Here is a 23,903-nt window from a genome sequence, read left to right on the forward strand (position 1 = left end):
AGAAGGGGCTGCTCCTCTCCACCCCCCTGTACTTGTTAAAATAAAATAATTGGTATCGAATATAAATGTGCTGGAGCTTTTTTCACATTCAGTGGAATTGCTACAGCTGTTGGGACTTTTCCCTTCTCTTCTCACTGGGTACTTCATTTGATATCTGCCCCTCCTTTCTGTGCTGCGTAGGGTTCTCCACTCTGATATTTTTCATTCTCTCTGGTATTAAGAGGAAGGTAAATGAGACCTTCACAGCACAGAAGGTTTAAAACAAAATCCCAGCCCTTGTGTTTGTGTGGAGTTCCACTTACTCAATATTTGCCATTCAAGCTTCGGCTTTTGAGCGAGGCGCCTCAGAAGCTAAAGCCAGCTCTGACCCCAAACTTAATGAGATTAACTTTTGATTTATTTATTTGTTCTTTCCTCAAACAAGTAGAAGCCGCAGTGGGTTGTGTAATGTGTCTCTAGGGCTCATAGGGAAGGGGAGGATGAAGAGAAGGGAGGGTTAGACTACAAATGACCAGTGGAAATTACAGCACTATTTTAAGTAGGGGGACAATTACTGATTTTTTTTTTGTTTTTAAACAATTTTGTTTTTGCTTTTTAAATGTCTGAAGAGCTCCCTCCTGCCAGAGCTGGCAGGCTGCCTATGCCTGCTGCAGAACAGTGGCATCTCTACTCCCCTGGTCCCTCCACTCCCCTCCAGTTAACATTTCAGCTGTGCAGGGTGACTTCACAAGCACACTGGTTTGGGTATTTTCTGAGTACTCTGAGTTTTCTGTGGGTGGGGAGAGAGAGTGGGCTGAAATCAGAACTGTTTACACAGCCTCTTCTCTGCTTCCAAACTTTAGGCCTGCTGATAAAATGAGACCCAGCTTTGAGCTACCTTTGCTCTCCCCTCGTCTCAAACTAGCAATTGTTCTGTCCTTTCCCCAAGAGGACAGGCCCTTCCTTCGTGGGCCAGATTGAGGGTGGAGAGGCAGAGGTGTCTCTCAGTCTGGCTTGCCCACAGCTGCCAGCTCTGCAACTGAAATACCAAGAGGGTGGTGGTGGGAGGAATTCTTGCCTGTTGGAGAGGAGCCATGGCTGGGTGGTGGGTGGGAGGGAGTCTTCATCTAAACTGACTCCCTCCCCACCAGTCCCTTGATTACTTCAATTCCAGCCAGCAGTTTTTCCCTGACAACTAATCTAATACTGACTGTAAGTGAAGCTAATTAGGATGCAGGTATTTAAAACCAAATCAAATCCTGTGTACATCTCAGCAAGGAAGGGTCACCAGGTGCAAGTAAGGGAGAAACCGATGTGAGCCTGATAGAAACACTGCACTGGAAAGAGAGATGTAGCTAAGAATACCCAGGACTGCTTCAGTGGGCTGTAAGGAGGAGGGGAGGGGAGGGTATTGAATGATTCCAGGGCAAGGGAGTGAATACTTGTGTGCAGAAAGGGGCAAGTGCATAGATAAGATGGTGTATTACGTTGGGGATCAGGAAGGGAGATTACAAAGGAAGAGGGAGACTATAATTACAAAAAAATAAACATTTTTAAAACCAGAGGGAAAAAAAACAACTTTCCTGCACGGTGTTAGATCCAGTGACCTGCAGATCTGGGCAGCCAGTTAGATGAAGGTGGACCATGTCATGCTAGGAACAGCAGTCTCTGTGGGCTGCTCCTCCATATTACAAATGAGAGCAGCTGCAGTCTACTGCAGTGGGTGTGGTTCTGAGGCATAGGTTGCTCGGGTGGCTTTCAGGTGGGCAAAATTTAGGCACCTCTCCTTTAATTAATAGTCCATCACCAAGTTTCAGGCTGAGTGGCCCTCCGATCAGTTAACTAAGACTGGCAACTTTAACTGACGTCCAGCATCTTGGTATAAAGTGGCTTTGTTTGTGATACTGATGAGATTGGAGTACAGAGGCAGCTAGCCAGTTTCCAATTGGCTTTAACAGTCAGGAGAAGAATTTGATCATCACTTAAACAAAACCCTTTGTCACCAACACAGCACATGAGTCAGTGGAGCTTTCATAGATTCAAAGGCCAGAAGGGACCATTGTAATCATCTAGTCTTCCCTCCTGTATCACACAGGCCAGAGGACTTCCCCACAGTAATTCCTACAGCAGATCGTTTAGAAAAACATCCCATCTTGATTTTAAAATGGTCAGTGATGGAGACTCCACCACTGTTCCAATGGTTAATTACTCCCACTGTTGAAAATGTACACCTATGTACTTCTGTCATTAGACTTAGCTCATGAATTCAGTGCAGTTTATCTAATTCCTCCGCAGGACAGTGTGTTCCTGTTACAGATACTGTGATGCTGTTGGATGGGCCACCCCAGAACCCGTAGTCCTGCTGGTAGGTTACACAAATCCTCCTTCGGTCAAGATGGCATTTCTGCAAGCTCCTGGGCTCTCCCAGCAACCCTCCCGTCCCCCCATTCCAGCTTCTCTAGAAGAAAAATCATCACAGGAACCTGACAAAACTTCCTGGAACGAGAGCAGGGCAGAGGTTAAAAGGACTCAGACTAATGGAAGCTGTTGGCCTCATTCTCACATCCACATTCTGTAGGCCGCAGCACTTTTCTGGGGACCATATGTATCCTGGAGGAGAATGTGGGGCAATCCATGGAAGCTCTGGGTAGGCTTGGAGGTCTTCATTTCGTGGGTGCTAAGTGTGGTGTTGGCTGGAGCATACTACTGACTCTGCTGTCCCCCCCCCAGCGCATACACATGCACCCCTCTCCATCTGTACCTTTACATCCCACTAGCTCAGCTAGGTCTCTTTCTCAGTTCACGTCTGGCAGTTTATTTTTACTCTCTTGCTCTTCCTTGGTGTTCTTTTTCTTCTTCCATCCTGTCCCTATTGATCTGCAGAGTAACTGGAGATGCACAGAAGTTAGGACAGGAATAGAAACGAGAAAGCCCTTGGCCTGCATGCGTATGTGTGTGCGCGCGTCAGACGGAGTAGTGCAAGGGAGGGAAACGGAAAGACCTTTCCACACAGCTCTCTGTTCGTAGCTTAGTTCTCTGCTCAGAACAGCAACCAACCCAGTTAACCATGTGAGAGTAAATGAATGAGGCTCCTCGTCTCTTTTCCTGTGTGCAGAGTCACAGGGGGCTTGTCAGGCAGGTGAGATAGAAAAGGCCACACTCTGCTCCTATCATGCAGCATCTCTTTGGAGTAATTTTCTCCTCTCTTGAATGTCAGGCACAGCAGCATTCACTAGGGCACACTCCATCACAGAGGTATTAATAAGCAGTAATTGAAGTTAATGTGCCATAGCCAGGACACAGAGATTCAGTTATGAGAAATCAGATTTGAGAGAAGTGAATCAATTGCAGACTAATTAACAGATTCCTCTCTTTCTTCCTCTCCCCTTTTTTTCCCTTTCTCTCTTTCTTTCGCTCTCTTTCTTTCCAGACCTAAGTAGTCCTCTGAGAAAAATGTGCAATGTGAGCTCAGAGATGTTATTTATATTACAAAATGCACATGTGAAATAGGCTTAGAAAATAATAATACCTCGACTGCTGGGCCTTTGTCAAGCCAAGGATTAATTAATTAGAAGAGATGATTTTCGGTTTTGTAGCTTGTTTGTTTTAGGTTCCCCGCCTCTCCCTTCACAATTTGTTTTCTTTCTGTGAAGGTTCTTTTGTTGGTGGTGGGTATTTTTTGGTTTAAATTTTCCACCTCCCAATGGTTTGGTTTGCAATTTTTTTCTCCTGTTTCATGCTGCTGTGAGGTACACACTTTTACACATGGATTCCCTGCCAGGGTTGCATTTCTTCCTGTTTGAATAAGAGCATAGAGTTTGCCATAGCAGACCAAAACACTAGTCCACTATCCTGCCTCCCGCAATGGCCAGTACCTGCAGCTTCAGACTCAAAGGAACGTCACCCTCGCCAAACAGCCCCATAGTGCAGCTGGTTAATTGTCCCCTGTTGTTCACATGCAGGGGGTTATTCTTTGCTGCCCTCCAAATCATCCTGTACCACAAAACATGATAGTTATAACTAGATATAACATCTTGCCTAAAGAGATACAATTACCCCTCTGCTCAGCTGAGCTGCAGCCTCCTGATTCTGTCCCTTTGTATGGTGCAGTGGCCACAGCCCTTTGTGTTTTCATATTTAGGATCCAGACTGGAATCTGGAAATCGGTACACCTGTGTGAAATGAGTTCTGTTTGGTCTCAGCCTGTCTTTCAGTGCATGGAATTTCCTAACCCTCTGTCTATTTAGAAAGTTGTAGGAGAATCTCTACATGTGTAGAATCATCGCTTGCTATCTTCAGTCATCTGACAACTGCTACAGGGTTGCTTTAGAAGTGAGGTTCTTAGATTCTGAAGAACAACTGACAAGTGATCAGACATGTTTTACTGAGGACTGGACGGGGGACTGGGAGCAGCATCTCCACCTGTTAGCAGCAGGAAAAATACACATGGGCAAAATATTGTAAATACATTTTGGGCTTCCCCCTGCTGAGATGCTGCTACTGAGTACAATGTGCCTACTACTCTTCCCCTGCACTGTTCTTGGGATTCTCAAGAGGTGTGGTATGTGTCACCCATGTTAGGGGTAACTGGCTCCCAATAAACTATAGCATCCTGGTTTTGAGGATTGCCAGTCAGCTAGTGAGAGTGTTCTGATGATGCAATATTCCATTGGCTGAGTGTGTTCCCTCTCACTGCAGGAGGATTGTGTGGATGGAGTTTCTTTGGAAATGGTCTGAACTGGAATTAACTCTAGTTTAAGAGAAATCTGGCTCCAGGCCGTATAGTTAAATTAAGTTATTAACTCACATCAGCTGTTTGCTTATATTTCCCCAAGACTCTTAAATGCTATTACTGTAATTGCTGCAAAATGGAGGAGAGTCCTTGCAGGCTTGCAGTAAGAGGGGGAGAGAGTGGGAGACACAGAAAGCTCCTCCTTTGTCCAAGCACTAGTGACACTTCATCAATACCAGCCGAGAGATGCCCAAGGTCCTATTACCTGCCTCTGGCTTTGTTTTGTGGAGCCTTCTTTCCTTTTGTTGCCGAGTTGTGTCCGGTCCTGAGCAGATAATAGAATTTCATCGATAGACTGAGGAGGTGATGTATGTTAAAGCACTTAATATAAAGAGACTTCTACAGGAGCCCAAATTAAATTTGGCCAATGAACTCAATTGCAGGCATTATTGTGTTCCAGGAGAAAGTCCAGAGAGCATTTATACACATTACTCTGCAAATATTTATGTTAGTATATCCGTGGTACATCCTTTTCACCCTTCCTCCTTGTCTGCCCCCAGGCCCCTACCTAGGAAGGGTTTTTAAAATGACTGCTCTGAATGTAAATAATGATAAGGGGAAATCCTTTCCAAAGTTCAGCAGTATTTTGACTGCTGCTGAGTGGCAATTTATTTAAAATGAATTGCTGCGCCCAGTAGAGTGGCTATCCATTATGCTCATCATCTTGGCATCTTTTAGATGGTCTTCTCTTGATAACCCAACTCCAAATGAATTTCTAAGGGCAGCACAAATAGTTTTTTTTTTTCCCCCTCAAGGGTTCCAGTAGAATTCATCAGTCCATAACAACTCTGTGTTGCTAGGAATCTCTGTGGAGAGTATTGCTCATGGAGGCTGGGAGGAGAAAAGCATCTCAGGGATGAGTTTAATCGGTACGGTGCTTTGCTCTGTCAGGCGCTGTACAGTGGATGCATTATGTGAAGTGTCCTGCACATTGAGGCAGCGTGACACATACCTTGTTCCACACTACGAGGACCCAGGACATTAGGCTGTCTTATGCAAAGCTGCCAAGTTCGGATCGGGAGCTGAATTTCCCAACAATGCAGCCTTATTCAGACCTGGAGTGGTGGTTTGAGGCTGAAATGGGGACGTTCAGATCAGGATATGGATTTCCCCAGGGTTCAGAGGTGGCAGCGTTGGGGATTCGGCTCCCACGTAATCAGTTCAGGCCCATCTCTAGTCATGTGATGCATCTGCACTATAAGATCAAATTGTGGGTTGTGTGCTTCTGAAGCCATCTGATGTTGACATGACAAGTGTGTTCTGCACCTTGAGGTTACTTGGGCTGACTTACCACATGAGGTTTTCCCACCTTGCAATCTGGGATAGTGAGAAACCCAGACTAGGTTATTTTTTCCAGGAATTTGAATCCAAATAGAAAACTCTTCTTTCTGGGAAAGCAGGGAGCCGCCTACAGTCTGTATTCACTAGGAACTGTTTCACGAGCTTCTGGGTGCACAGATGGAGCACAGAGTCCCAGTGCAATGGCCATTGTATTTTGTATTTGCAGACTTGCTGTGATGTTAGTGAAATAGTTGCTTCATGCTTTGCTGATCTGCCAGAACAGTTGCAGAGAATTAGGTAGAAACGGGGTTAATCGTCAGAGAGCTGCATAAGTTGCTGTGTATAAGCACAGGCTGTGGATGACAATAGTGGGAAGGGGGGGGGAAATAGTTATTCATGTATTCATGAGAGCCAAGATTAGTTGAAAGAGGGACTTTCTCAGGGACAAAGAGGAAAGAGCTCCCTTCAAACACATGGTCCCGGGAGACTCATTAAAGGTTCATCAGTTACAGTGAGCAAACAATTCAGTGGAAAGCCATCATAATCCATCCTTTGGACGGCAGACAATAACAGCTTTCCACTCCTGTGTTGAGTTTTTCTGATGCCAGCTGTGATAAGCAGGGTGGAGGAAGGGATTTTAATTGGGAGCGATTCCATTGCTGAGCTCTAGGGTGAGTCTAGATGGTCTCTGACTGGGGAGTAGGAGAGCTCTCCATCTCTAGCCTGAGACGCAATCTGCATTGCTAAGAAGATGGTGGCAAAGTTATCAGCTTTGAAGTATAAACTGGCCTTACTCTCTGCTGTGGAGAGAGGGCAGGTGATGGAGGAGGGAAGGGAGGACAGATGGAGACTGAGAGACATTGGTGAGTAGAGGTCATCTCCCACTGTCGTAATGGTGTGAAAGGGAGCACTGGAGGAACCCAGCTTCTCCCCTTCCATCACTCTCCTGTATGCCATTCACACACCTCTGGAAATTCTGGATGCCTCGAGTTGCTTGTATGTGCAGTGTGTATGTCTGACTCAGATGGAGGGGGCTTGGGGCCAGGGCTCCTTCTTTAGTTTGGGGGAATTCTATGTCCTGTGTTACACAGGAAGTCAGACTAGATGATCACAATGGTCCCTTCTGGCCTTGGGATCCATGAATCTAAAGCTCCCGGAGAGTGAGTACTGGGGACAAAAAGGTTTCAGGGGTGATGAGTGCAAGGAAAGTGAGCAGGACAACGTACCCACTTACTGAGCATTTCCCCATCCCTAGAGCAGCAGTACAGTGTGGTGCAGTGGTTAGAACAGAGGACTGGGAGTCAGGGTTTCTGGGTTCTGGTTCTGCAACTGAAGGTCCATGTGTGTTTTTTGGGGGGCTGGGGGAGAGTCACATAGGTGCTGGAACTAGGGGTGCTAGGGGTGTGGCAGCACCCCCTGGCTTGAAGTAATTTCCATCATATACAGGGTTTACAGTTTGCTTTAGTGGTTCTCAGCCCCTCCACTATGTGGATAGTCATTTAACTTCTCTCTCTGTCTCAGTTTCTTGATCTGTAAAATGGGGATAAGGACCCTTAGTTAGCTCACAGGGGCATTGTGCGACTGAATTCAGTGATTGTAAAGGACATGGAAATCCTGGGAATCAAATCGACTATCTCAGTGGATTTTTAAAAAAAAACTATGTATGTTTTAATTTTATGATGAATGAAAGACCAGGGTGGTGGCTGCCTTTTTCATTCTTTCAGCTATGCTGGAAGTCTGCTGCACTTGCCTTAGTCTCGCCGGCTTCTCACTTAGAAACCTTAAGCGTGCTGGCCCTCCGTCTCTCACGCGGAGACTTGGCACTGACGTGCCTCTCTCACTGAGAGCTGCCGCCCACCTCCGGAATGCTGACTCCTAGAAATGGAGGTGACTAGGAAATGTTCTTCACGGCTGCAAAACGATGCCTACACGCCTGTAAACTTTCCCTGGCGCCCTGTGGTTCTCCTTGTGTCCCTGGCTTAGGCCTTGGCAGACTAGGCTACGCTGCATCATTTCCAAAGGGAAGAGGAGGACGGCTAAAGGACCTGCATTAAAAATCAATAAATCCTTCAGTAATGTAAGCAACAGCGTTTGGAGCCAATACTGTAGTGTTACTACAGCATTCAAGCCTCTTACTAGGGAATACTGTTTGACATTCTTCTGTTTATTCCCAGCATGGACAAGCCACGTCTGCTTCCCCCATATTGCCCTGAGGCTGGGGATGAGAGAAATTGAGACTCTTGAGTACTTGGTCTCTCTGCTGATGCCACCTCCTCTGCTGGTTTTTGTGTTAGAGAAACTTACCCATGAGGAACTGGACTGAGACCCACCACACTCATTTCACACAAAGGTCACTGAATAATTATCAAATGGTAACCATTGTCCCCTGGTCTAGGCTTGAACCAGCAACTTAAGGGGGAAAGGCTCCCCCGCCAGCAGCCCTTGAGCCAGACAGACCTTACTGGAGGAATCATTTTATGATGGTAGAAAGGGAGAGGAGTTGTGGCAGCCCTGAGAATGGAGAGGTGTACAGTAGCCTGTGCTAGGACTTGTGGCATTGTCCACCCCTCTAATATCGTGGATTAGATCCTAAACCCCTTTTCCTGGTCCTGCCCTGGCTCAGACAGTTGGGTACCCTATAAAGAGGAGCAGAGAGAAGCAGGACTTGCAAACCTTGGGACAGGACTAATGCTATTTTCTCCATTCTCTGCCTGCTGGATCTTGGCTAGAGAAAGGCGTTCTTCCCCCTCTGCTGCCAAGCTAAAGCATGTGTCCTTGAACTGAAGGCACTGATGGTGATGGGAGGAGGAGAGTTGTTTTCACCCAGCCAAACGTGACGAAGGAGTTAAAGCAGAACAAAAGATGGGGTGACAGTTGGGGATGTGGGTGGGGGACGGGAGTGGAAAGTTTTGCTCCAGGCAGCAGCAGCGCGACGGGATCAGCAGCCTGGGCCATTGGAAGCTGCTCCGCTGTTCATTATTAAATAATGCATCCTGATTGATTGGTCTGAAAAGTGCTGCGTTGTGGGGTCAGGCTGCTCAAGTTATAGTTTTCTGGTTAGATTGATGATTCTCAAAGGTCGAATTCAGAAAGCAATTCCCTGGTAAAATTGATCCTTTGGACGAGGGAACTTTTGTGCTATGGATAGGGCCGGGCAGCGAGAAATAGCTGACCTGGGACTAAAGGGGGAGGGCGGCGGGCTGTCTCTGCTGCTGCTGGCTCTTTATTTAATTTTCCTTGTTTACACTCATTAGAGAGCGCGAGAGCCCTCTCTGGGAAGCACAGTGCCCAGTCATCGCGACGTGCTCCGACAGCCAGACCGATTGAAGCACTCCGTGGCTGACCCAGGAAGCCTGTCCTTCCTCAGCCATGCCCTGCCGATGTGACAGAGGAATGCAAGACCACTGCCCCGGGACGGAGAGTAGCCCCAAGTGCTGATCCGGGAGCTGGCGCTTAGCTTGGCTGCTGTGCATCATGGGCAGTGAGCTCGGTGTGTGCACGGGGGCAAGAGCGTGCACGTATACCCGCTTCCAGCAGAGACCCTTATTTCACGCTCCTTGTAGCTGTAGGAAGACAAGTCGGGGCTGCATCCCCCTCTCTGGATGAGATTTGGTATCCGAGGCCTGGTAGTCAGGAGCAGGTTCAAATTCCATGCTGTGGTGCAGCACCTCAGCTCTTTGAGGGAACCCCCTAGGTTTTTTTTGACTGTTCTAAAGGCAGAAGAGTGGGGGAGATACGCTAGCCCTAGAAAAGGGCAGAGGATTCGGGGAGCTTCTCTGCCCCCATCATAGTGCCACGCGACCGTGGGTGAAGTTAAGAGAAATGTGCTATAGCAGACAGAAGTTCAGACACTAGCAGCTCAGCAACACTTTTCTGTTGTAAGAGCTGCCCAGGCCCTGGCCAGGGAGGTACAGGCCATGACTGAATAACCCTGGTTAGCCCCTGTTGCTGCTGTGGGAAAGCAGCTGGTGGTGAACAGTCTTCTCACTCGGGGAAGGCCTTGGAGCATGAAGAGATTGTCACATTTCACACATGATCTGACGCTGCTGCCTTGTCATTACAATAGTGGATCTATGAGTGACTGTAAAAGGTACCAGGGACCTATGCAGCAGTAGTTTCTTTTGGTCCCCTTGTCACGTGATCGCTGAGTGCACAGCAGCACAATGAGCTATAATACCTTTCCTTTCCTGAGGCTTTCAAAGCAGCTGGCAAATATTAATTAGTTAAGCATTATCCATGCTGCATTGGGAAGCATTAGTCCCATTTTGCAGATGAAGAATTGGCGGCAAAGTAACTTGTCTATAAGTCTATGGCATAGCCAGGAACAGAACCAGGAGCCCTGTCATCCAGGCCTTTACTCTGGCCAAGCTTACAGCTCTAGGCTTGAGCTAAGGAGCGGGAGTTTCCCTTGGCTCCGCTCTTCTAAAACATCATGTGGCACACAACAGCGCTAGGGTTCCATCTGCCTCAGACCCATGTGCCTACTTTAAGCTTCCATCTGGTCTCCATCATTCGATCTGGAGCTAATAGTTCTGCAGGGGGGAGAGGAAAACTTGTGCCACATGACAGTGTTGCCTCAGGAGCCTCAGGAACCCATCTCTCCTCTGCTGAGAAAACGAGACTAGGAACGCATGGCCTTGACCACTGGGAGCGTCTGTCAGAAGGGGAGTGAGGCGCTAGAAGAAGTTAGCCTGTGTGGTCAAGGCGTCTGAGCCGCCTCCCATGCGTAGCACCCCTGCGTCTGAGTCTGGCTTTTAAATGGTGGGTCCCAGAGTGGAATCATGTACTTTGTTGTCCCGTTTCACAAAGAGTGAGTCGTGCTGTACCTCCCTGAAGCCCTTGCTCCCGGACTCAAGCCTGGGTCAGCTCAGCGATGGTGGTGCTCTGACCTGTTTTAACCTGCTATCTGCTTACTCCCCCCCACCCCCTTCTTTTGTTAATTTTATAGCAAGAGAGGGAGCCAGTGCTCCGTGGACTCTAAATAATTCACAGAGTCAGGCTCCATGCTCCAGAGTGCTGGTCATTGCCTATTCAAAGAGGTTAGGACATCAGTGCAGAAACTTCTGTCAATCAGAGGCAGAAGGAAGAACCCATCACAGCTGAGACAGGGGGACCCTTTTTTTTCCTCTTCCAGAGTCTCTGATTTACAAGCTGTTCCCAGCATTTTTAAGTTCTATGGTTTTTAGCTTTCAGCTGTTACCTGCCATTGCCAGCCTTCAGTAACACAGACACTCAAACATAATATGCTGTGCTTGGCAGCTCCTGCTTGAGAGAGCAAATTTGCTCCCTGATGGAGTGTACATTTCCTTCTCTGCCTGGGTCAGAGATGAGCAAGGATTGTATGTTGGAGAGGAGGGACTCTGCCCAGTTTCTGCATGGCATGTGAGTAAATAGTTTGCCGGAAATAAGAACAAGGAAACAAAAATAACTTATGAGTGAAATCTTCCAGCCATGCACAAATAGGATCACCGCAAGGGCAGACTCAGTGGATCAGAAACATGGGGATGGGACTCTTTGGAGATTCTAAAGAAACTTCTGCTCATAGAATATTTTCCACAAGAGATTGTGATTTCTCTCTTGACTGGGTATAGTGCAGGTGAACAGTACCAGGGTTACACCTCTTAAGACTGATGATGTCCTCTGTTTATTCCCAGAACAGATACAGCAGAGAAAGCAGCCAGACAAGCTTCTCCTATGCACTGTCCCCTCAATAGGCCTGATTCTCCACTGTCATGCACCTTCTGGTCATTTACACCTGTAAAAACTGAGTTCTACCCAATCAGTTCTTCTTCACTCACTTACATGGGTGGTTACATTTCTACACCCCCTTTGCACAGATGTAAATGTTACACAAGATGCAAGGTAGTAAAGAATCAGGCCCATTGTACCTCAACCCTAACCTAGAGGAACTACTTGTAAGATAAGCAGGGAACCCATGGTCTATAGGGCTTGCGAGCCCTGAGTTCTAATCTCAGTTCTGACTTTGTAGGAGTTACCTAACCCCTCTTCTTCTGAGTCCTTATGTGTAAAACAGGGGTATTGAATGGCTACCAATCTTGCAGTGGTTCATTAAAAGTTTAGTCATTAATATTTGCAAAGTGCTTAGTACTGTTTCCATTCTTTGTTTTCTCTGGTCACTTCCAGAAAGGGAGCAAGTTGTGAGGATTTGTTTTTTTTGACACGTGGCCTTTTATCCACTAAGAACTAACCTGAGACTCTCTATATTCATTTCACACAGGGCACCAAATAGCCATTCAGTCGGTCATAACTTGCAGTCATCACTGCTCAGGGCTGGATTGCAATGGGTGGTCTCGGGATGAAAGGTTCTATATCCTAGCACTACTCCACCCCCTGGGAGAAAGGCTCTTAATTTTAACAACCTGTTTGGGGATTGGGGGTCTTGACTCATTAATATAAACATGAGCTATTCCTCTAATATCCTGTGTGTCTAAGGGCCCAAGATAGTTCAGAAGAAGAAAACGGGGGGGTCTGAGTGATCTCAGTGATTTTCAGAGTCAGCCTTCCCCTATCTTATCCCCATAGGAATTCAGCATGGGAAGAATATGTGAAACTGGGAGGTCTGGGTGGTGTTTTGGATTGATATGGAGGGTTTATTTAACATCAATCTGCCTTGGATCACAGGTGAAAAGATTTTGCTGATCTTCACTTAAGACTTGGTGATTGTTTGTCAGCTTCACAAATAGTAATAAGTTAGGGCTAACTTTGGCTCTGACTTATACCTTCTGCAGTTGCATTGAATTCAGTGGTGTTGCACAGGGTGTGAGTCAGCACAGAATGTAGACGTTAGCATGTATATAATGCCTTTCATCCAAGGATCTCAAAGCACATTATAAATAAGCCTCATAACGTTACCCCCATTTTACTGATGAGAAAAGAGAGGCACAGCATTAGAAAGTAAGGCCAAACCTGGTTGCCTAAAATCAGGCCCCCTAAATCCATCTTTAGGCACCAAAATAAAAGTGGCCTGAGATGCAGATGCTCAATGAGTCTCCTGTCTCCTAGAACCTTGATCTTACCAGGGTAGGTTGTGCCATTTACTACTAGCATTTATAAACAGGTATAGTCCTGTCCTATTGCAGAGGTGTTTCAGATCCCCCCGTAAACAGGTGAATGAATCCTCGTAACACAAATGCCAGACACAATAGGAACATGGGTGAGTGCCATGAAACCCTTGTCAGAGCTGCTGTGAAGGGGTAACTAGCTTGGCTCTACTTCTGTATGTTCAGCTACACAGCATGTCCATCTGAGCTGGGAGTGGATGTGTTACTGTCCTGAGAACATAAGAACGGCCAGACTGGGTCAGACCAAAGGTCCATCTAGCCCAGTATCCTGTCTTCCGACAGAGGCCAATGCCAGGTGCCCCAGAGGGAATGAACAGAACAGGCAACCATCAAGTGATGCATCTCCTGTCGCCCATTCCCAGCTTCTGGCAAACAGAGGCTAGGGACACCATCCCTGCCCATCCTGGCTAATAGCCATTGATGGACTGATCCTCCATGAATGTATCTAGTTCTTTTTTGAACCCTGTTATAGTCTTGGCCTTCACAACGTCCTCTGGTGAAGAGTTCCACAGTGGCATTGTGTACCATTCTCTCTTTCATTTTCCTCCTACAGGTGTAAATGCAACCTCCATGCCAACCTGTGCTCCTTTAAGGAGGGCACCCTGCAGTGTGAGTGCGAACACAACACCACTGGCCAGGACTGTGGCAAGTGCAAGAAGAACTTTCGCACCAGATCTTGGCGGGCTGGCTCCTACCTGCCTCTCCCCAACGGATCCCCTAACGCATGTAAGTTACTATACTGAACTGAGCCCACACACTGGCCCTCTACACAATGCCTGTAAGTCAGCACCGCTTCAGGATGCCTCCGTCTGGAGTCAATGCACAGGTCTGCGGGAGAAGAGGGTTTGGCTTTACAGTGGGAGTAAACATTTACTTGGTTCTCAGTGTGCACAGGAATTGATTGCCACGTGGGTAGATGGAAGGGGAGCTTGACGACTGTAGTGGAGTGGCTGGAGTGAATGGATGTGGATGGACAGAAGGGTATCCAGGCTCATAGATGGTTAGGTGTAGGCCATCAGAGAGATTCATGGCCTTGAATAGGCATTTTACTCTGAACTACTCTATGTCTCTTAAAGAAAACATCATCAAGTGGCTGTGGGAATGTGTTTACCTTCAATTCAGTTAACAATCATTGCACAGAAGACTAAAGAACAGGAGGATGGAAAGGAATGTTGGGTGCCCTATTTATTGTCAGCTGGAAGCTGTTCATATGTACATCATGGAGTATCTGGCCACAGTGAAGAAGACAAGTGTCCCTGTCCCTCAGCACAGTGACAGTCCCATGCAATTAATTGTCTGCTGCATTCGTGTTGTGCTACATGCTCGCATGAAAACAAAAACAAACATCAAGGCTGTAAGCCATCATGATCTGATCACGGAAATGTTGGTGGAGGAGGACACCAGACATAGTCCAATCTCTCCAGGGTTATGTCCAGTTTACATTAGCAGGCTTGCTTAAATGTCACAGAGCAGCGGTAACCGCTCCAGCCTTTTAAGTAGCAGCCTTGAGTGTTACCAAAGAGAATCCTTTTTTCTCTCCCCCTCCATTTCTGAAAGATTTATGCGCTTTAAGATGATCAAAGCTGAAATACAGGCTCCGAAGGCCGTGACAGGAATGTTTTGTGTGTGCCAGGGATGGTAGATGAGCTGATTCTTTGAAAGGGAACAAGCTTGTCAGCTACCGCCAACTGCCTGTGTTCCTTCAAAGGATCCTGGGAGAGATTTTTGGTGTTGACAGGGACAATGACATGCTATTCTCTTTCTCTTCCTTCCATCTCTCTCTCCCCATTTCTCTATCTCCCCTTCCTTTTTCCTCACTTTCCTTATCCCCACTTCCCTTCCCTCCATTTCTCTCTCTTGTACATCTGACACTCATTCTTCCTTCCCTATATCTCCTCTTCTCTCCCCCCACCCCTCAAGCACCCACCTCATCCTCTCTCCCTTCAACTCTCTCTGGCAGATTTATGGCCAACTTCTGGAGTAGAAGCAATTCTCCAAAGGCCTTTCTCCCCAGTCGTAGCATTTTCATTGATGGCCACCTTCTTTATGGTTGAGGAAAGCTGACTACTGGGTGTTTATCTCCTCTGTAATATCTGGATTAAATGTGACCTTAAACGGTCCTCAAACTTTTCTCCCACCTGTGACCAATAAACTAGCAGGGTTGGAAGCTGGCACCCTCAGTCTCACGCCATTGGCTACACAACTTAGAGGCAATTTCTTCCCACCAAAAACTCCCAGCCTCAGGTCAGATGCTGTTTCACCTCTTCCCCCAACCTCCATTGCTGGGTGTTCTGTTCCAACCTGAAAAATACCAACCCCAATACAATCCCCTCATGAGTCAGGGCCCGCACCTTGGGAATCCAGCAGTGATGATGTGGAGCTAGTGCCGTAGCAGCACTGACTGGGTTCACATCACACGGTTTCTAGAAGAGACTATGACAAGTCTCAAAAGCATACATGACCCTTACTGGGCTTAATGTATGGGTCAGAAAAAGGCCAGAAAAAGGGTTAAGAAGAAATTCTATTAGCAGTAGGCAAGGTGGCTTTCCTCCCTCCAGCCACTGCAGGTAGATTTCAGCCTGTGCCTCAGGACCTAAACATATTCAAGGCCACTGCTGTCTGGTCACCTCTACGGTTTGCCTAAGGCTGCTTTTAAGATGCAGCAAGCTGGAACAACCATCAACAAGGCTCCTGTTAATTAGCACAATGGCTCTCGGCTTCTGCTGACCCTGTTTCTTTTCCTTTCCTCCAGGTGCAGCTGCAGGCACGGCCGCTGGCAGTAAGTAAAAAAATGTAACTGAACTGCTGGCATGTGACATCTTCAGCGCATGGGCCCTGTGCACGTCACTTGGGAGACAAATGGTTCTTTTCTGCTCATTATCATCTGCCAGGCAATAAGTCTTCTCCTCTAATTGTCTCTCATTGTCTGTCCCATCAAAGAGCTTTCTATTTTCCTTCTTTGACTTTAGTAACCTCATTGTTTATTTCTCTGGCATGGTTTCTCCCCATGAGGTTCGTTAGAATGGCAGCAGGAAAGGAAATAAAAAACAACACACTTCTTCAAAAACACCAATGATTGCAGTGAACTTTTCCCCCCAGTTTCACAGACTTCTGCTCCACGGAGCTGTTTTTGAATTCTTTGATACAGCATCCAGTTTGGGTTACCTTGGGCCTATCATGCCATCCGTTTAAAAATAAAATTATATATAAGTGTAATATTTGAGGCACAAGCAATTGATTTCAGTGGGGTTTCTGCAGACCAAGCACCTTCAAACTTTGGGTCACCTGGAATCTAGATCTGAATTTTATGGCTCAGGTTACTCTCTGAAAGAAATATACGGTGAAGGTGGAGCGAACACAGTGGAAATGTGATGGTGAATGGGATAGACAGGCTTGTTTATGAGCATAGGGCAGCTAAAGAGGGATTATTTAGCCTTCACAGAAGACAAGAGATGACCTGAATTAAGTATTTAAACTAGCTAAGGGTTATTATGAAATTAAGCATGATAATCTACAGTACACGAGGTTGTGGGACAAACAAGGACTCAGGGACATAGGTTGAAGTAAGAATTTATATTCATAATAATCCCTCACATTTTATTATTGCTGGTCAGAGCAATGAGAATTGGAATAGAATTAATATTATAGTCAAATCATGGTATCAAGTAGTGTTCCTGAATTACTCTGTCATCCCTGGGGTAACTCCCCTGACTTTCCAGGAGTTATACCAGTGATTAATTTGGCCTATTGTATTAAATAATCCAATGTTTGCTTTTGGGAATTTATTAAATGAAAGGGACGTCATTTGATTTTATGATCACCTTTTGGAGGTCTGAAGGGAATTGTTTTGCTGATTAGGAGGTTTGCCTTGGAGTATCTTTGCCATCAGAGAGCTCAAATGTATATGAGAGAGATGGCACAGCTATTGTTAAGCTTTCAGCCAGGAAAGGCGTGTGTGGCCTGTTTCTGATCCCACATGACTGCAACTCCTACCTCTCTTTGCCATTATCCCGTCATGATACAGACACACTCATTCTCTCTTGGCTTTCTAGGTTTAAATTAACAATGAGTTAGTGATAAAGTTGGCAATATTGAAACCAACGTCCATGCCAACAAAGCAAAGTTATGTAGCAACCCAGCCGAAACATGCACACACACACGGAATCTTCCTAGGTTCTCAACACAGACATAACTCTGTCCCAGTGCTAAATTCTCTCTGGAATTGGAGTTACCCCCCCAAACCCAGCAGCTTCTTCTGTACATATCCTGCACCTGGGTTCTTCAGTTTTTCCTCTCTCTCTCTGTGATAAAGAGGCAACCAAGAGCAACGCTTTTTGGTCATCGGTGTCCCCAGCTCCTGGTAGGTGATGTACTCTCAGGAATGAAACTGTCCTTGTGTTCTGTAACCACCAGCTGAGGGCGACTCCTTTACGTGAATAATAATGGTTGGAATTTATAGGGCCTTAAAGCCAATTCTTTTCCATTAGATTCAGTGGGAGTTTTGAGCATTGACTTGAGTGGGAGCAGGTCCTGTGTGCCTCCTTCACCATGAAAATAGATCATGGAGGTGCCCATGGGCTTGGGATTTTGTGTACCAGAAGAAGCACTAGCGAGAGCCACAGAGACCCTCCAGCCTCCTCAGGTGCCTTCTTTCCACCTCTTTTCTTTGTTTCTTGTTAGTGTATGAACGACCACAGCGAGTTTCCACTACAAAACCCATTACCACTACAACCACCACCACCACTGCCACTAACCAGCCTGTCACCACCCAGCAGCCAGGTGGGTGCCAAGCTCCACCCCGCGAGGCAGATCCTACCCTTGCTAGTACAGATAGGTCCCTTAGCTAGTTTCACTTCCTTATTCCTCTACCGGCTTTGCTTCCCGCTGCAGCTCCTCAAGTGGCAATTATTAGCTTTAAAAGGAAGATTATCTCCTCTGACTCCTTGTTCATCCATCTTGGAGTTTCTGGGGACATGGATAAAAATCACACTGGATGGGTTCAGATCCTCCCAGCCAGCGGAAAGCCTAATTAATGTTCATCCCTAATTTAATTCAGGGAAAAGGGCATCTGGACCTGGAACTTTAATAATACACAGATTCTTCCCTCTTCAGCAACAGCAGTCAATCCCAATCCCAAAGTCGACTCCTTAGAAGAGGCAGGTTCTTGCATGACCCTTCATCTGTCTGTCTACTTTCTGCTGCTGCTCTGAGGTCATCGGAGCATCATTTCCCCTTGCCTCAGACCAGGAAGTAGAGGGCAGAGCTGGAATTTGGGGGCATCTAAAGATATCATTTTGAAGCTTTTACTTTGAGATTAGCCTTTCAAAATCCTCCTGAGAATGAATAGCTGAGCCACAAAAGTTGCTCTTCTGTGTGTACTACAATGAGGACAAGGATGGGGGAGAAAGAAATCTGAGGTTTAATTTGCCTGTTTCTTTACCAGAAAAGAACAAGCTTGACTCACCCCAAGCAAGGGGGCATGCAGGATTTAGAAGGCTGGTTTTGTGTCTCTCCGCTTTGCACAACTCTAATAAGGCGTTTTCAAAATGCAGGGGTAGGTCCTCCACACTCCTACTTCTGCTTTGACCTTCCAGCAGAATGATGAAAGTTGGTCTGAGTGGGCAGTTGAGGATTTTTCTTGCATCAGGGAATTCTCCATAGTATAAAAGGCATGGTCAGGGAAAGAGGGCTTGGCCTGAGCACTGCTGCATTCTAGTGATTCCCCAGCTAATGGAGTGGCCCCTCAGGGCCCATTGCAGGTGGGTGTAATTTAGAGCAGCCCTGAGGGTGCTCTAAGCTGGGCAAGGAATTGAATCAGCTATCTTTGCTCTGCTCCTCAGCCTCTTGGGTCCTGTACCAAACCCCTCTTGGCCAGACCTGAGGATATAATCTGCGAAGTTTTACATTTGGAAAGTGGGTTTGGAGGGAAGAGCCACACTTTAATGATCATCAGAATGATTCCATAAAATGCTTGGGGACAGGCTGAACACACACATTGGAAGTCCCAGAACATTATTTCTTAATATCTTCTAGACTGCCCAGTAGAGAGAACTTGTATCACTTTTTTGGGGGGAGAAGGAGGTTTGTTCATTTCTTTTTTAAACTACATGCAGACCTGGTTTCTCTCTCCTTTTGGAGAAGAGGAAATGAAATGTTTCTGCTGTTAGTTTACAAGCCTCATGCACTTACTCTGCTGCTGTGCTTTCTGGATCTGATTTTCCCATGGGGACATTTTCCACGACCAGTACATTAGCAACAGTCAGTCTTCTGGGGGAGTTGCTGGAAGCCAGTTGAGGGAAAGGCAATGCTTGATTGTGTGTGTGAGCTGGTGGAGTCTTACCATCCCAGAAGGGTTCTGCAGATGATCACTAACAGGACCTGGCCCTGTGGCTAAGCTCCTGATCCCACAGCTCCAAATGTCACCATTGCTTGGTGGGCCAGAAGGACCCTGACCACCACAGAAGGGGCGGGGGGAGAACACCAGAGGGAATGTAGAAGAACTTATAAAGGGGGTGTACCTGTATTTAGTTGATCATCATCAAAGTCTTCAGTCCCATTGCCCTATAAATTCTCTGACCTCTCAGGCAAATCCACAGTTGCCTAGGGAGGCAGCCTCCAGCCTGTGCCCAACTCTCCCCAAACTCAGTACCTTACCTTTCCCCCAAGGGTGATAGTTTCTTCTCTGGACCCTTTCTGAGCGCTTTCCCCCATAGCCCTCCTTCAGCCTCCAACCTCCTTGGGTGGTACCTCTCCTCCTCTCAGCCCTGGAATGAGTTTATCTAAACCCCAGGCCCCGCCCACTCCCAGCAGCACTCCCAGCAGCCTTGGAGTCAGCTGCTTGGTTTTTCCTCTCCTACCCACATGTGACAGTCCACACTGCCACAGTGTGTTTATGCAAATATAGATATAATCATGGAGGCACCATGGTTTAGTGTTTACAGTGGGGGGTTGGATGGATCAGGAAACCTGGTTTCTATTTCCTATTTCCACTAAGGCATTGCGTGACCTTGGGCTAGTCACTTCAGTTTCTCCATCTGTAAAATAGAAATAATACTTGCCCGTCTATGCTAATATATATAGTGAATGGGTACCTAAAACCCGCACTTGAAGATTATATTAGCTCAAAGAATGTGTGCCTATTATCTACATACCTGTAATAATGAAACTTGGGTTACATGTACATAACATGCACCCAATGTCATGTGATTTTTATCCATATTTGACCATAGCAGTGCTTTTGTGTGTAGCGTGTGTGTGAGAGAGAAAGAGAGCATCTTGCTAAGCATCTGTCTCTTATGGTGCAATTAATGATCTGTCGAGGTAGGGGAGTGGCAGAAAGGCTGCATGTTTCTATCAGAGAGGGGTGAACAGCTCTGAGAGAAGAATCAGACCATCTTCCCCTGAACACAGGACCTTTGTCATTCTCTAGGCTGGAACCAGCCCCTCTCTGAAGGTTCTGGTTTACACCACTCACTTTTCAGTAAATGATTTCTCCTTTCCCAGGCAGTATCTGGAGCTCTAGGTTCTAATCCAGATCAGAACAAATGTCAACAATAAAACCTGTTCTCATGGCCTTTCTAGCCCCACAAGGCCCAGATGGTTCAGGGTGACTCCAAAACTTTTGAAGAACATTTGTGACTGAAGGTTGCTGGGAAGAGAGGCTTAAAATATGATCCCAAGGGCTGCATGGGACTCCCAGCTGTTCTTGAACATGACCCTTCCAGAGAGCTGCCCGTCTGTTGGTGGCCTATCAAAAAGAGCAGGTGACCTGTGACCCGCTTTCTGTGCAAAACCAATTTCTTCCATTGGATTAACTGGTGTTAGGCTGCAACGCAATGCCCCTGTTTCTCGATTGGGGTGAGCAGGACTGAGCTTCGAGCCTCTCGTTCCCCCCTTTTGTTCCTCTACTGACTTAATGTGTGTCATTGTGATTCCATCTCGTGGGTGCTCCTGATGAGAAAAACAGCCTGCTACGTACTGACAGCTAATTGTGTTACTCCTCTGGCTGAAATGGCCAGGGTGCTGAGAGCCCTGGACTCGATCCCCATTGATGGCTATGGCCTCTGCACAGATGTTGCCACAATACATTACGTGTACATGAGCAGGCCCAGCTAGGAGGAGGCCTAATTCTGATTGGCCCCACTACATATGTTTAAAATCAGTGTAACTCTATTGATGTCAGTGGAGTTACTCCTAGAGCTGGGCCAGAACTCCAGCATTCTCCCCCAACCCCCTCGGATGGGTTCAAAATCTAGGTCTGAATTTTGCTGCTCAGGTCCCAGCTGTACTTTAAACACAGCTCTAGCCAGGAAGAAATTTTTAAAAATTCCTTTAAAATGCTGCCCCGTCTCTGTGCTTTCTCCTTCCTTTGGCATGTGTTCAGTTCTTTTACCCTCTCAATTTTTGCTTCCCACCCTGAGCAGTCACTGCCAAACAGCCAGCTGAGCTCCCTGCCTCTGTGCCTATCCAAGAGACGCAGAAAAAAACAGGTATTTAAAGCTAGACTGATTTTTTTCCCCCTTCCCCATTTGTGCTTTCATGTACTAGCTGGCAGCAGTTGGGAGAAGAATGTGGAACGTAGACTAGAAGAGCAGATTAGATTTGTTTTTGATCTTTAAGTTGCATAGATCCACTAGCTGACTGCTCCTTTTAGCCGCTTGTAGTGTTCTTTGTGGTCAAGGTGGAGCTGTGGTCATGTGTTAGTACGAACCTCTTTTGCCTTTCATGTTGCCAAGGAGCAAATGCGAGGTGGGAGGGGGAATAGAGTGCATTTAAAAACATAGGGACATAAACTGAACTCAGCCAAAGGACACTGAAGGGGAGAGACAACTAAAGGAAACTGAGGAGTCATGCTGAAGAGAAATTAATCAAGTGCTTTTCTTAATCTGTTAATTTCCCTTTCCCACTTCCTTGTAGAAACTTGTCATCTTCTGTCAGATTTTGTGCTTTCCATGGTCAGGCAGTGGCATTCTTCCCCCAAAGTTGGGGTGATCAAAAAAACCCACCTCTCTCTACCTCTCCCTCTTTTTTTTGTTGGTTCATGGTCCAACCGTCTCAATGGGCTCAGTTCAGCTCTGGGAAAAGCAATTTGTTCGTTAACTGCTCTGACAGAGCCAAGAGAAGGAGCACAGAAGTGGAGTGCAAAACATCGGTTTTGTATAGGTCCTACATAAATATTAGCTACTCCACTTCCGTATTTATTTATTTTCTGTTGGCTTCCTAATGTTTGAACAACCCAGTTTCAGCCTTTTTTAATGTGAGACTCGCGTGAATTTAACAAATGCTTCCCACAACTAGGAGAGTGAAAGAAACATCCAATTTACTGGAGCCCTCTTCCCCAGTATAGACAAGACCTAGGACACCTCTTGTCTGTATTGAAAAAGCTCAGTGATGGGACCATCCTGTTTTTTGCCATACTCCAATTCTAACTGAGAGGGTCTGGAAGAGAAATTTGTGTCTCTACCTCACACCCACAACTGCTATGTAAAACCATCTGTGAATGTCACAAAGCTACAATGGAAAAGTTCTTGGGATAAAGAGCATTAGTAATTCTTCTGACTCTGCAAAGACGAACAAGTGGAGGTGTATGTGAATGACTAAAAAGCAAAATGCCTCTAGGGCTGTTTTTTATTGTGACTCTAATTAAACCCTTGCCAATTAGTGAGGGCCTTTTTTCATATTCTCTTTAACACCCTATTAGTATCAATCGGCTTCCATTTTCCCAATGAAAAGGACACTGTCACCTACTTTTAGAGATTGTCACATATTTTTTACTCTGCATTGTTTATAATCCCCTAGTAGGGGCCGGGAAATCACATTTCTCTCCTTCTTGGGTTTGTTCTTTTAAATTTGGCAAAGATTGAGGGTTCCCCCCCCCCTCCTTATATTACTCAACTGAAGCTTGAAATTAACAACATGGCTTTTTCATTTTACTTCCTGGTTTGTACACTAGCAAGAATGAAGATTGTCAACATAATTGTGGCGCTAGAGTTTGCTACAGACCCAGTGGGGAGGGCACACAGTTCTTTGCAATGGGAACGACACAAACGGGCAGCCGTCTTGTGGTTTTAATTTCTTTGCAATGGTTTCTGGAGTTCCTTCACTGATTTTTAGGAAAATAGGCATGGCCGGAACACAGGCCTGGGAGCTAGGCACTCCCAGTGACTGTGTGTTGCACTCGAACTTTCCATTTGTAGCCCTTTACTCTGCACTTGGTCAGTGTCCCACAGGGCCTCTAGTGGCGAAGGCCTTGGAAACTAAGCAATGCCTGTGGTGGTACATACACCTCTACCTCGATATAACGTGACCCAATATAACACGAATTTGGATATAACGCGGTAAAGCAGCGCTCCAGGGGAGCAGGGCTGCACACTCCAGCAGATCAAAGCAAGTTCGATAGAACACGGTTTCACCTATAATGCGGTAAGGTTTTTTGGCTCCCAAGCACAGCGTTATATCGGGGTAGAGGTGTATATAGCGTGGGTGGGGTCTGAAACATTACAAGCTGCACAGTTGTATAGGTGCCGGAATAAGTCAGCAGCACTCCTTTGCAGTCAATAGGGCTCTGCCAATTTATATCAGCAGGAGATCTGGCCTTTCATCTCATAAACCCAAGGCTGCTAGCTGACTCTTCCATTTGCCTCAACCCCTTTTGTAATGTGACTTTCCTATATTACCTCTGCAAGAATTCACCAGCTCATCGGCAGCTGCCCCACTGCAGGTGGGCTCCCCTCAGTCCAAGGCTGATCCTGGAAAAGAAGGTAGGAGAC

The 23,903-nt window shown here is 46.5% G+C and overlaps 1 protein-coding gene across 3 annotated transcripts in view; it reads left to right on the plus strand.

The window, feature by feature from the left end:
- Positions 1-23,903, plus strand: part of NTNG2 (netrin G2) — a 71,147-nt gene that overhangs the window by 35,732 nt on the left and 11,512 nt on the right. For 2 of the 3 annotated variants that reach the window (XM_039506879.1, XM_039506880.1), the window contains exons 4-5: positions 13,688-13,860; positions 15,887-15,913. In XM_039506879.1, the coding sequence (XP_039362813.1) occupies positions 13,688-13,860; positions 15,887-15,913 (200 nt within the window). Of the gene's footprint in view, positions 1-13,687; positions 13,861-15,886; positions 15,914-17,814; positions 17,914-21,557; positions 21,624-23,819; positions 23,895-23,903 lie in introns of all 3 variants that reach the window. The other variant, XM_039506881.1, reaches the window with a different exon arrangement.

The sequence above is a fragment of the Mauremys reevesii genome, linkage group 19, assembly GCF_016161935.1.
Source record: "Mauremys reevesii isolate NIE-2019 linkage group 19, ASM1616193v1, whole genome shotgun sequence".
Lineage (NCBI taxonomy): Eukaryota > Metazoa > Chordata > Testudines > Geoemydidae > Mauremys > Mauremys reevesii.